Source organism: Oryctolagus cuniculus, chromosome 16 (genome assembly GCF_051225735.1).
Source record: "Oryctolagus cuniculus isolate XC-2025 breed Fujian yellow rabbit chromosome 16, ASM5122573v1, whole genome shotgun sequence".
In the NCBI taxonomy this organism is placed as follows: domain Eukaryota; kingdom Metazoa; phylum Chordata; class Mammalia; order Lagomorpha; family Leporidae; genus Oryctolagus; species Oryctolagus cuniculus.
Window position 1 is genome coordinate 77,410,508 of NC_142882.1, and position 13,768 is coordinate 77,424,275.

The window sequence follows — 13,768 nt, forward strand, 5'->3', positions numbered from 1 at the left end:
CTACGAGACCGGACAGCGGACTTTCTTTGAATATAAACATATTTACTAAGAAAGATTCTTCTTTAAAGTAGTCTTAAAAGGTCTTTCTTTACATACATAAAAACACTTCTGTGGTGCGGCTACATTAGCAGCCCAAAGAATTCAATCTGTTGCCACAGTTTGTTGCTATACTTTGTTGTTCCTAACTTTATTCTGTTGGCCTGTAACTTTCTCAGTCACAGGTCAAACAGCGAGATCATTGGCAACAGTTCAAAAGCCAGTAAATATCACAAGGTTCATCAGGGCAGTATTGGTCAGAGCTCGTAAGGATGGCCTTGAGTCCTGCCTAGTGACCACGTCATCTTTGGGGTCTTCCAGCTGGTGCTGAGGTTGCAAATCCTAATAGAGTAGATTAAATCTAATAGATACTAATAGATTATATTAACTCATTTAGCTGAACCATCATGAATCAAGCCTAGGATTTAGTTTAAATACAAACAAACAAACAAAAAACAACAACAAATTTATGAATTGAGAGGACTGTAAGCCTGAGGCCTTGCATTGGAGGCAGGTGCAGGCAATATTTCTCCCGAATGGAGAGCTGCCACTCATTTATGTAAATCCAAGAAGCTGTTGGGCTAATCCAGCAGCTCACTTGGATCTTTTGTTTTCATTTGACAAACAAGGTTTGTTAGTTGTGCGTTTCAAGATTCAAACAATCAGGAGTTCAAGTTGACCTATCTTAAACTGAGAATATCCAATCAGAGAGATACAAGGCAGCCTTGGGGCAGAAATTTATTTTCAGCAACAGCTTAGTAGCATATTGCTAGCCACCTTTTTGAAAAGAGGAGATTTGGTGAATGATTAGGCACGAAGCGTTGTTGTGCTGGGAAAGGCCCGAGCACTCTGGTACTGGTAAATGTCTACCAGGGCTGTGAGTTTGCTTTCTCCTCCTTGGATGCTACCCTGTCTCTGCCACCTGAGAGAAAACAGGGAGAGTCGCCTACGTGCCCCTCTGTTGCTGCTCTACTGTGGCGACCTCTGAATGCAGAATCCCCTCTAACACAAATGGGACAGGGCATGGAGCACACCAAGTCCAGGCTGCACTTAGCAGTGGAGCCCACTAAGGATCCCATCAACAAGGTAACTTTAGTTTCCTTTCCCTTTGTGAGCTCCAGCATCTCAGTTGAATTTGCACATCCTTCTCACCAAGAGACCAAGTGAGATCATGAGTTATGAGCCAGTATCCACAGAACCAAGACTTTCAAGTGCCTCCCCTCCCCAAAGATGCACAGCATTCCCAAGGGGTTCCAATAGCATGTAGTCTCCCTGGTGGGCCTACAGATCTCCAACCCACCAGCAGCCATCTTTCTCCTTAAAGCAGCGGAGGTAGAGAGGAGGAAGCATCAGGAGGGTGGAGGCTGACAGCAGCCGTGGGCCAGTACAAGGCGCATTTCCTTTTAGTCCTGCGCAATGCAGTGGTAGCTCATACTATAATGTAACTTTCAATGTCAATAGCCCACCTAACATAGTATATAAAGTGAGTCACCATTACTGACACCCCCTGTTTAGTCTGTGGATGCTGACTCAGCAGGCATAGCCTTGACTTCCACAGCAGAGACTCACTTACAGAGTCTGTCTTAATTTGGAGCATTTATGGCCCATTATCAAAACATCTCTTTAAACTTAGTCTTTTTTTTTTTTTTTTTTTTGACAGGCAGAGTGGACAGTGAGAGAGAGAGACAGAGAGAAAGGTCTTCCTTTTCTGTTGGTTCACCCCACAATGGCTGCTGTGGCCGGCCTGCTACGGTCAGCGTACTGCGCTGATCCGAAGCCAGGAGCCAGGTGCTTCTCCTGGTCTCCCATGTGGGTGAAGGGCCCAAGCACTTGTGCCATCCTCCACTGCACTCCCTGGTCACAGCAGAGAGCTGGACTGGAAGAGGAGCAACCGGGACAGAATCCGGTGCCCCAACCGGGACTAGAACCTGGTGTGCCGGCACCGCAGGCAGAGGATTAGCCTATTGAGCTACGGCAGCGCTGGGTAAACCTAGTCTTAACAAAAGGGATAGTGGGGTTTTCCAGGGTGATAAAGTTGATGATAAAAATTTATCTACTTGGGGGGAAAAGTTTTATTCTCCAGTGGGTTGCTTTCATCATCATTGATGGACCCAATGCAAGGCAGTTAGTTTTCAAATACTCACAGGAGTTTTGTCAGTCTCAAAGAAAACCCCCTGACAGGACCAATATTCCTTGAGAGCTGTCAGGATCCACTACCGAGAACTTCGAGACCTTTTAAGTCAGAATGGATTTAAGATAGACGCGACACGTGTAGCAGGCTGCAGAAGAGGCAGAGTCAATACGCAGTCTAGCTGTTGCGATTCCTCCCTGACCAACAGTATACATCCCCCTCCTCCTTCACCAGTGAGCCAGCCGAAGTTCTGGTGATGCACTGGGCTCTGCCCATGCTGATGGAGCAAACTCTTCCCATGAAGTTCAGAGCAGCGGTGTTTCTCTGCTGCTATTGTCTGTGCAGAGTCAGAATCTTCCTCTACCCAGGATGCGACTTTGTAACAGACCGTATTTTTATGCTGGTTCCTCCAGCCATGATTTCCAGAGGGTGGTGACGAGAAGGCCAGCTGGTCCATGCAGAGGGAGCCGTGTCAGGAGAGGAAGGCATGTCGAGGTCACCTGGATCTTTTACAGTAGGTAGGAATCATGTCTCTGCTCTGGAAGGAAAAACCAGCTCTATCTTCCACGGCCACTATATAAACTACATAAACATTTGGGGTTTTTGTTTGTTTAGCTTTTAAATTTAAGATGAAAAAATGTCATGTATTTAATCTATACAGATTTAGGAGTATAGTGATACTTACCACCCTACCCTCTCTCCCAGAAAGGTTAGTCAGGATCTCAGAAATGCGAGATCCTTGGAGAACTATGATTATAACAATTGGGCTGATTTTAGAAAGTCTAAAGAAAATTGTTCTATTTAGCTTTCCGAGCCTTTCTAACCACCACTGCTTTCTATGTATTCTGCTCTGCAGGTAAATTGATCTTTTTGTTTCTTAAACATGTGCTGTATTTCCCCAGCTTCCTAAGCTGCAGAATGAACATGAACAAAAAGAAAAAAAAAACCTACTTGTAAAGGAAAACTGAAACCAGAAACCTCAAATTCATGCTTTTATTTTAAATGTTGAAATATTCTTTAATACTGTGATTACTGGGCCTTTTTGTAGGTTAACTTAAAAATGTTTTAAATTCTTTACCATGTAGATTTAAAGGTTCCACAGCAAAATGGCAATTTTCTTCTGAGTACAAAGTATATTTTCCATGACTCAATATAGTTAATTCAATTCCTGTTAATAAGTTAACCACCGGCCGGTGTACAAAGAGATAAAATGCCATTGTCTGCAAGTATCTGATAAATATTTTCCATAGGAGGAGGGAATCAGTGACCCCTCATTTTCCCACCAAGACCCAGAACTAAATAGTCAACAGAGCAAAGTAGATCTCTAATTCAAACGTCACACTGCAATTTCAAACTGGCAGTTTTCTGTGAGTTTCATTTTACTTGCAAAGAAAACAATGAAGCACTTATTCTGATGTCAGAGGAACTGTGGGAAGAGACTGAGAAATTTGTATTTCCCTCGATTTCTAATGGGCAGAAGAGGATGATGACAGTAACTGCAAGACCATGTACTACAACTGTTTAAATAATTCCTAATCACGCAGCTAATTGAATTTTGGAAACAATCATGTGTTCATATGAAAATGGACTCATTTGATTGTTAAAAATGGTACCAGATCATCAAGAAATCATAGAATTACAGAATTTAAGACACAAAAAAATTTATAAATGAAGCCAACAAGAATGTCACTGATGGTATTTCTATGGATTGTGTATACATTAAAGATCTCAATCTTATAATTTTATCCCTGGGACAGTAATACTAATCCCTTCTTCACATGGCTGTCTTATAGACTGTGGCAGCAATTCCTCCATTAGAATGTATATTATCATTTTAAACTACACACACACACACACACACACACAGCACTCTCTCATCTATTGGTTCACTCCCCCAAATGCCCGCAAGGGCTAGAATTAGGTTGAGGCCAAATCCAGGAGCCAGGAACTCAATCCAGCTCTGCTATAGGGGTGGCAGGAACCCAATTATTGGAGACATCAACACTGCCTCCCAGGGTCTGCATTAGCAAGAAACTGGAGCCAAGAGCAAGAGCTGGGATTAAACCCAGATACTAGTATATGAGGTGCAGGCATCTTAACTGCTAGGATATAGCCCATCCCAACAACTCCTTTCAGCAAAGTGTCTATAGTCCCAGGGCTCAAAGGTCCTTACTCTAGTTTTCCCAGCATCTTTATCCTAGACACCCAGCTCTGAGTGTACCTGGCCCACTCCTATTCACTGCCACAGTCCTAGGCCTCCTACAACATATACTCTGGGTCAGTACGTCTGAGTCTGAAGAAGTGTCAGGAGAGCCTCAGATCAAGGTAAGTAAACACAGAATCGTCTACGTTTTCTGAGAGAATGAACTACGTCACATACATTTTATACCCATATAACTGCTAAGCATAAGGCATCACACATGGCAGTTTTAATTTAATCAAGGATTTAGTGGGCACAAGGACTATTTATGAAGCAAGCAGAAAAGATAATGAACGTTATCTCCAATGGATGAGGAACTCAGTTCAAGAAAAGGGGCAGCACTGCTGTATTTTCATGGAAGTCCTCTGTGTGTGCATTCTGCAATTCCTTCAGGAGCTGGAAGTCTGGAACTGTGTTACTGCCACACTGATGCACAGCAGCTTCAGCTCAAAGTCAATGGAGCCTCCACGCAGCTGGCAAACCCCTGCGACAAGGCAGCTCCTGCAAGGCAGTTGTTGGTGAGGTAGGAGAACGGGTTTCCAGGAGTGAAGGAAATGTCTAAGTTAACACACAAGGAAGGAGACAGTCCTCTGTGTCTAACATTATTTAGGACCATCTGACTCTTCTGTTCCTGGTGCTGGTTTACATGGTTATGACAAAAAGGAAGTGATGTCAAGTTGAGTCACCACATTGCCACTTCAAAAGCCCCAGAGATTTTCAAGGAAAGCAGAATGCATATTTATTTTTTCTGGTTTTGCATGCAGAGGGTTTTGGCGCAGTGTAATAGAAAATTCAGTTCCTCCAGATAATACAGATGTGGTAAGCAAGCCACAGCCCAGGGGAAAGTGTCAATGCCAGGGGCTGAGTGCAGATTCCTCACATCTCTCCCTGGCTCCAATCTCTAGTCCCACTAGGCTGACAACGCCACTTATGCCTCTGTTCTTCAGCGTTCTTCCCTCCCTATCTCAGGTCACGTTTCCAACTACATTTCATTCACATTTAACTTTATTCCTTAATTTTCATCTTAACCACCTATGCATGATTCAGTTCGGTTCAATTTCTTGGCTTCCTCTTATTTTCCCAGGGCTGTAGTCATTCCTGTGTGTGCTAAAAATCGATCAGCCATTAGAAAAAGTCATGGAGGAGATGACAAATTGTTGGGAGTGGGGAAGCGGGGACTATGGGTAAATAGTAGAGAGAGATGTACATGGTTCTATTGATTCATTTTTTAAATAAGGGCCCCTATGCTACCTGAGAGAGCCCAAGACGACTTTATGTAGGAGATGAAATACACACAGGTGAACTGGAATAAGTTGGCACACAGGGCAACAAAGAGTTGCTGTAGTGGAAGACCTTCAAGGGAAAGAAGGGACCAGAATATTCATGGGGAAACCAGAGTATGCACATGTCATGGCAAAGTACGTCTGTTTCCCAGGCTAGTAAGGTTCCTCTTTCTTTTTTTTTTTTTTTTTTTTTTTTTGACAGGCAGAGTGGACAGTGAGAGAGAGAGACAGAGAGAAAGGTCTTCCTTTGCCGTTGGTTCACCCTCCAATGGCCGCCGCTGCAGCCGGCGCACCGCGCTGATCCTGGCAGGAGCCAGGAGCCAGGTGCTTTTCCTGGTCTCCCATGGGGTGCAGGGCCCAAGCACCTGGGCCATCCTCCACTGCACTCCCTGGCCATAGCAGAGAGCTGGCCTGGAAGAGGGGCAACCGGGACAGAATCCGGCGCCCCAACCGGGACTAGAACCCGGTGTGCCGGCGCCGCAAGGTGGAGGATTAGCCTATTGAGCCACGGCGCCGGCTAGGTTCCTCTTTCATGATGTCTTTTTTAGCATTTTAGAGCTTTCTGGTAAAGAATTATATTCAGGTTACAAAATAGAAATGTTTTTAAAGTTCAGAAAATACTTGTATCTGTGTTTGCTTCTGCAATATCTCCTGCATACAGCAAAGTCTATGGTTTATTGTTGATAAGAGAGAATTGTTCTAGCATATTTTCTAAGGAGTTTATTCTTCCAGAGGAATTTAACAGCATAGAAGAATCGATCTGATAAAGGATGTTTGGCATGCCTTATCTAGATCAGGTGTAGATAATATTACAATGTGGCAGCTAGAAAAAATTAACAAGAAAAGGTATTCAAGTCACTTGTATTGTAATAAATATAGAAGAAATTTATCTATAGAAAGATGACACTTGGGGCCAGCATTGTGGCCTAGCAGGTTAAGTCACCACCTACGATGCCAGCGTCCCCTACTGGCAGCAGTTTGTGTCCTGGCTACTCCACTTCTGATCCAGCTCCCTGCCACTGCATACTGGGAGGCAGTGGATGATGGCCCAAGTGTCTGTGCCCCTGCCACCCACACAGGAGACCTAGATGGAGTTCTGGGCTCCTGGATTTAAAGTGGCCCAATCCTGGATGCTGAGGGCATTTGGGTAGTGAACCAGAGGAAGGGGTAGTTTCTCTCTCTCTCCCCCTGCCCCCCCATATATGAAAATAAAAATAAATATTAACAAACAGTAGCATGTCTCTATATAAAGAATATTCATAGAGAGGCTTTTTTTTTCAAGGACTAAAGGTTAGCTACCTCATGGGGACAGCATGTGTATAAGCAGGTATGGGTACATTGCTCAGGATAGATCAAGCTTAGATCTTAAACTCAACGATTTCCAATGACCTTATGATTCTAGGTTTCAGTGGGGATTACAAATGAAATGATGGAATGAAATGTAATGATTTGCAGTTTCTAACCAAATTGGTCTGTAAACAAGCTGTTAAAGATTCTAATACTTCTTTTAATCTTCAGGTTCCTTGTGTTACCATAAGCCAGGCTACCTTTTACACACACCTGATCTCCATTCTAAACACACTATTTCTATTCCTGACAACTAATGGTAACAAGGATTATTTTATTACTGGAAACATAATACTGTTTTAGATATTTTGATATGCCCACCACATAGATCATGCACATAAATACTGTTTTAGTCAAAGATATACGCATTTAGTGTTTGGAAAAACTAAGAAATTTATAGCAAAAAAAATGTTTTTAAAAACAAGATACTAAATTTTAAAATAATAAAAGCTTTATGTGTACTGCATTGCCTAAACATTATATGGCCCTGATATTAGATATCTTTTTCCCCTCTTTAATTTGAATCACAAAATTTTGAAAGTGTTAGAGTTAAAAATATCCAAGGACAAATATTAGGAAGTGAGTCCAAATTGCAGAAGCCATGCCTAAAACATGTGCTGTGCTTCAGAATTAAATGTTATTTTTTCAAATCATTATTTTGAAATTATTATTCAACACAAAATATGTGTTCCAGAGAAGTGCTTCAGAACATACAGGTAGTTAACAAGACACACGGATTATTTAATTTCCCATAGGAATCAGGAAGGTACAGAGAAGCATTGCTTTCTATGAAAAAACAAACCTTAACAAAATAGTTGTTATTGTTATTGAAGTTGCCAGACACTCCTTGTAATTCAGCCACAGTGTTCTAAAATGTTGACAAAAAAAAAAAAAAATTAAAGAAGGCCTGTATTCCCTAAAACAGAAGAGCCTAAAGATGAGGACAAAAAAGTTATGAAGTTCTTTCTGGGGCTAACTGTGACACAGACTGTCAAGTACTAAGAGATTATGGCTGCACCTTGGTAAAAGTGCCCCCGCTCTCAGTTTCTCACTATTCCACACAAAATATAAAATCTATTCTTGGGATTAAATTCATATCATTAAAAGGCCATCCATAATAATGGCAACCTCTTGTTCATATAACACAAACTGTTTCCAACTAGGAATGGCAAATGGTGTGAGTCAAATTCAGTGCTTTCCCTTCGATATTTTCCATACCAAATATACATTTTGTAAACTCTATATCCTCTAGTAATGAAAACACGTTATAAAAGAAAGAGTAAATGGCTTGCGTTTCCAGAGTAATGATGAACTATGCCCCCAAAAGACAGAAATGTCACCTGTATTCTAAGACTTTGTAATGTAATTATGCTTTAAAAGGATATTTAAGGAAAGCAAATAATCATATAACTTTAACATGTCTATAATACAACATAACATTTCTGTTTTCTAATTTAAAAAAACAGGGGTGGTACTGGTTTACATTGTATTTGCAGACTGAGCTCACGGGGCTCCAAATTGCAGGATGCCCTTTAACAGAGAAGATTCTCACACAAAGAGTCTACACAAAATAAATAGAAAAACCACGTTGCCTTACTACTACAAGGCTCAGCACTGACAGCTGTGAAGTGTTACAGACTAGATGTCATTAAAAGTTGAATTCCAGTTGAAAAATTTACAGTACCCCCAGAATTTCATGGGACAGGGCTGACTGCCTGAGGGGTTTACTGAAGTCCTCCATGGTTACCTTTCAGATTGTTAAAGAAAAGAGAGAGAGAAAGAGAAAAGAACAAGAAAAACAGATGAACGAAAATTCTATTAAATCCAGAAATGCAACCACTAACCATAGATAGACTTAAATGCACATTACATTTTTTTTTCCAGTTGTTCACATTTTCTGTTCTGAGCAGAACTCTCCCTTTTACTCTTCAGCTGTTTAGCAGAGCCATTTTAACTTCATATTAAAACTAGAATGTTTAAAAGAGAATGAACAGAAACAGAAATGCAAATTAAAATGAAATTGGCTATTTGCCTATTTTAAACTCTTCCAGTTTCAATATTTGGAAGACGAAAAAAAAAAAACCAGAAAAAACAGACATTTAAAAAAGACTCAAAGGTTACCTATGTATTTCAAATTATACTAGAGTATGACTTAAAATTTCTTGGATCATTAAAACGTATCTAAGAATAAGCAGCACACGATCAAATGTAATTCCTAAACGTGGCTCGGATGAAAAGCCGCTCTGTGTTCAGCACTTCGGCATGTAGTTTGCACGCTGCACTGCAGGCCATACAACCAATTCTAGCAACAACTCTCTTCTGCCCAAGCAACAAGCTCCACGGTAGAGTCCACCGTGAGTGATTGGATCAGAAACAGAAGCTAGCAGCCCTTCAGCAGACAGTGCTGGCGGAACGGCTGGCTCTGCAGGTCAGTGGGAAGAACTTGGTTGCTCTGCATCTAACTAGACATTTTCCTGGCTGGTCCAAGGAATGTCACAGAGGATGGCATCAAAAACAAAATAAAACAAAAAAGGATTCTGATTTCGAAATCATGATTCTGTAAGTTAAGCATTCCGTAACTTAAAGCAGAGTGAAAAGCCAAGAGATTGACTACTCACATGCCATGCCTGTTGTACCAAAGGCAAGTCAATAAACTGTTGAGTTACATAAGAAATTAACTCAATTATTCAAAGACCATTTATCCACTGAATATCCAATACTGGTGCTTCTCATTTCCTCTCTGCCTCTTGGACATTTTACTTTTCATTAACAGAGAGAAAAAAAGTAAACAGAAAATAGGGAGATAACAGTCCAATCAATCAATTTAATAATATTTCTTAGCATTAGTTTAAAAATAAGAATTATGTGAATCAGGTGATAATCTGATAATACTAATTCACTGGAATGAATTTTCATTGTACAGCTCTTGTCTCTATGAACAAAAAAGTAGTAGCTGCTTTTCCCTGGGCATGTTTTAGAGAAGCAGTGCATGACACAAGAGACAGGCAAAATATACAAGTCAGGGAGGAGAGGGCGAGAAGAAGAGAGAGAGAGAGAGAGAGAGAGAGAGAAGAGAGAGAGAGAGAGAGAGAGAGAGAGAGAGGAGAAGAAAACACTCCCTGAAGTCTCCAGTGAGGGTTACTTAGAGCTACACAGTAGTACAAATCTGAGTTCAACTTCCACAACTCGCTGAGGAAAAAGTTGTTTAACTCAAAGCTAAACTCTCTTTTGTAAAATATTTCTGTGCTCAATTGTCTTTCACATGAAGATGATACAGAATACTGCCTATAGTAAATATCCAAGTATTTCATTTCCTCAATGCTAGAAGCACAGAGATTAGAAATATGGAAGAAGGAGTCACAGACTCCAGGTATTGTGAGAAGTCACCTACACAAGCATCCTGATTCTGCATGTGCCTGAATGCAGCCTGAGCCCTCCATCCAGAACCAGCACAGGGGCTGCAGAGGCCGGGCTCTGGAGCACGGAGACTCTGTTCCAATCCTAATTTTGTCATCTCAACCCCCTGCTTGATCACTAGGAAAAAAAAAAAAAAAAAAACTCAGCTGCTGAATTTCTAGAAGGAAAAAAAAGAGAGAGAGAGAGAGAGAGAGAGAGAGAGTCTTCTGTTTGCTTTAAAGATTAAATGATAAATGAGGTCATGGAAGAAAGGCACCTTGGGAAGCGCCTGTCAGTGAGAATTTATTCTCTTCACCTTTCACAATACCTGCTCAGATGACAATGAACTCTACTTTCATGACCAAAATAGGCACTCCCCTTCCCCTGTCAAAGCACTCTCTCACTTGGTATTCGATAAATTTCCAAGTATAAACACTGAGTAACCAGTATTCTTTTTTCATTTACCACATTATAAAAGTACAAGAAAAGCATGTGTATGTGTGCGTGCACGCACGTGTGTGTGCACGTGTGTATTTTGTACAAAGCGCTGGCTGCTTGAAGCGAAAACTTTCGGGGATGAAGACAATCAATTCCTCAAAACAACTGGAGGGAGTTTGTGATATATGGCAGAAACGCTTCACTTGGGGAGCCTTCAAGATCTCCTTGTCTTTATTTCCCCCTCTTGTTTCATGGTCATGGAATGCTGGAGGCTAGGAGGGATTCAGAGGTCGGCCAGCCCCTGTACTTGAACAGCAATGACACCAAGGCACAGAGACCACAAAGCTTGGCCTCCTTTCCTTCCACCCCCAATGTCACTGCTGTCCTGTAACCTCAGAGCCAAACTCTTTCCAGCAGGGTGAAGGGGTAAAAACCAAACCTGCACAGAATGACTACGATCCTAAAACAGGCTTGCAGCCAAAGCAAATCAGCACCTCTGATAAAGCACAAAAGACTAACACAGATATTGAAAACTAGGTAGGAAACAAGTTCAAATATTTGAAGAAGCTGTATTTTAGTTTCAAAATCAAAGATAACAGATTTTCATAAGTAATGTCATCTTAGTATAATGAGAAAATACTTGCCATTTCAGATGGACTATGCAAGTAAAAAACCAAGTCAAGTAAAAAGAATTCTTCGAGACTAATTCATTCATTTAAAAGCTTTCTAATGTTTTTGGTTGAAAGCTGATACATCACTTTTAATTTTCTACTTTAATAAATAGAGAATACATTCTCACTACAATGCAAACACATAAAAACTTTATAGATATTTGGGTTAAAAATACTCCAGGCTAAAAATACATGAAAATATTTGAATGCCATTTATTAATCTTCTCTATGTCATGGCTGAAAGCCAAAAAAAAAAAGTTCTGGAAAAATAATATATTCAGATGAGTAGAAGTTGAACAGATGAAGTTTCACGGGCTTATATCAGCCGGTATAGAGAAAAATATTTGTTTTATCTAAATATTTACTAGTTTATGGTATATGAAATAGTACAACTAAATTGTTGATGGGTCTTTTGACATGCCAATATGAAACATGTGCATGTTTAAATGTGTTTATAATAAAGTGTGTTGTCCCGTGATATCAATGTACATTTGGCATTGACATTAGAAATAGACCAGCATCTGTATTACATTACAACACACAAGGGGTCCAGAGAACCGTTTTCACTTGGGGGTTAGCTTCTATTCATTTACTTGATCTTCTACAGAGAGCAGGATGTAAAATTATTCCAATATGTATCCACTCTATAGAACATGTGCTAGTGGAAAAGCTTTGTTCTGCATTATGTTAGCACAAATCATAGTGAACAGATCCAAAGGACTTTCTCTTCCTGGGGGAAAAAACTCTGGAAACACTCAGCAATCTTTAGTCCCTTTCTGTGGATGTTGCATGCGGGGGTGTTTTTTCACTTAAAATGTTTACTGATTTTTTTTTTTTAATTACATGCTCTTGTACAACATTTGGAAAAAATTGAGAAAACATAAAGCAGAGTGAGAAAATCACCTTATTCCAACAGGAAAGATAACCATTATTCATGTTCTGGTGTTTTTGCCCATTGCTTTTTTTTTTTTTTTAATTTTTTACTGAAAGCATGGTCAAAGAGGAGGCTGATTGGTTTCCAACTGTCCACAGGACACCGGGACTCGATTCTTAAGTTATTATCAGACGCACGTAGTATTTCTTTTCCATGAGGTTCAACTCAAGTTCACTGTAGATATAGAATCCTTAAGGAACTGCAAAGAACCTGTCACCCTGTTACGTGGTGGAGAGAGCAGGGCAGGGGGCAGGCCACGAGTGGGCACGACCAGGACCGGAATGCTCGCAGGCGCTCCCTACCTCGTCGTCGTCAGCGTCATACTGGGCATAGTGCTGCTCCAGCAGCTCCCTCTGGCGCCTCTCCTGCTCCAGCGTCTGGCTGATCAACTGGGCAACCTCACTCACTTGTCCTGGTTTTTCCCGCCCAATAACAAACCTGTAGAAAGGTTACAGAAGACTTACAGTTAAGACTTCCCAGTGAAAAGGAGCACGAACAAAAACATCTAACCCTGAGACCTCAGCAGGGTCCACGCTGCAAAGTCAAAAGTGCTTGTGACTCAGGCAGCCCTGGGGATGGTGGAGGGCCAGCTCCAGTCCTGGCTGCTCCATTTCGGATGCAGCTTCTGGGGAGGTGTCCGAGAAGCGGCAGATGATGGCCCAAGTAGCTGGGTTCCTGCCTTTCACTTGGGAGAGGCAGATGGAATTCCAGGCTCCTGGCTGCTTGGCAGCCATTTGGAGGGTTGAACCAGTGGATGGAAGATTCATTCTCTCTCTCCCTCCTGTGTGTGTGTCCCCCGTCAATTCACCTTTCAACACACACACACACACACACACACACGATATATTTATATTTTATAGTAGAATCACCTATGTACTTCAAATGGTATGCCTGGGTGTATTTTAAACTGACTTTTTGGGACACTGCTCATAGATGAAAATAAAGGGGAAAATAATAGAGCATAAAAAATTAATGCTTTGGAACAAGTCTTAAATGTAATCCATTGTACAGTACTTTATACATTTTTGATGTCTTATAAAATGAAAGCAAACTCAATTTTTTAAGTTAATCATGTTTCTAATAATGTCTTCCAGCAGAGATTTTGAAGTATATGGTAACTCAGAAGGTTAAATAAATAGAAGAATGCTGATGTTTTTGCTAAGTTACTATCACCCTGGAGATAAAAGAAAAGGAAACAGAAGTAATATTTTTGTTTTTAAGATAAAAAGCTAAAATAACAAGAGGTGCTGCATTAATTCTCTCTTCTCTTGAGAAAAAGGCATGAGAGAAGACCCACGAAGTAATGGGGCAAAGGGAAATATCTATTGGTAT

The 13,768-nt window shown here is 40.9% G+C and overlaps 1 protein-coding gene across 43 annotated transcripts in view; it reads right to left on the reverse strand.

Moving 5' to 3' along the window:
* Positions 1–13,768, reverse strand: part of PPP1R9A (protein phosphatase 1 regulatory subunit 9A) — a 320,662-nt gene that overhangs the window by 82,903 nt on the left and 223,991 nt on the right. For 24 of the 43 annotated variants that reach the window (XR_016222787.1, XM_089315739.1, XM_089315738.1 and 21 more), the window contains 2 exons: positions 12,739–12,874; positions 7,800–7,865 (listed from right to left, as the gene is read on the reverse strand). Coding sequence is in view for 42 of the 43 variants with exons in the window: in XM_089315739.1 (XP_089171865.1) it covers positions 7,800–7,865; positions 12,739–12,874 (202 nt within the window). In the remaining variant the exon portion in view is untranslated. Of the gene's footprint in view, positions 1–7,799; positions 7,866–10,388; positions 10,532–12,738; positions 12,875–13,768 lie in introns of those variants that run through there. The other 19 variants (XM_089315741.1, XM_089315740.1, XM_089315736.1 and 16 more) reach the window with 2 other exon arrangements.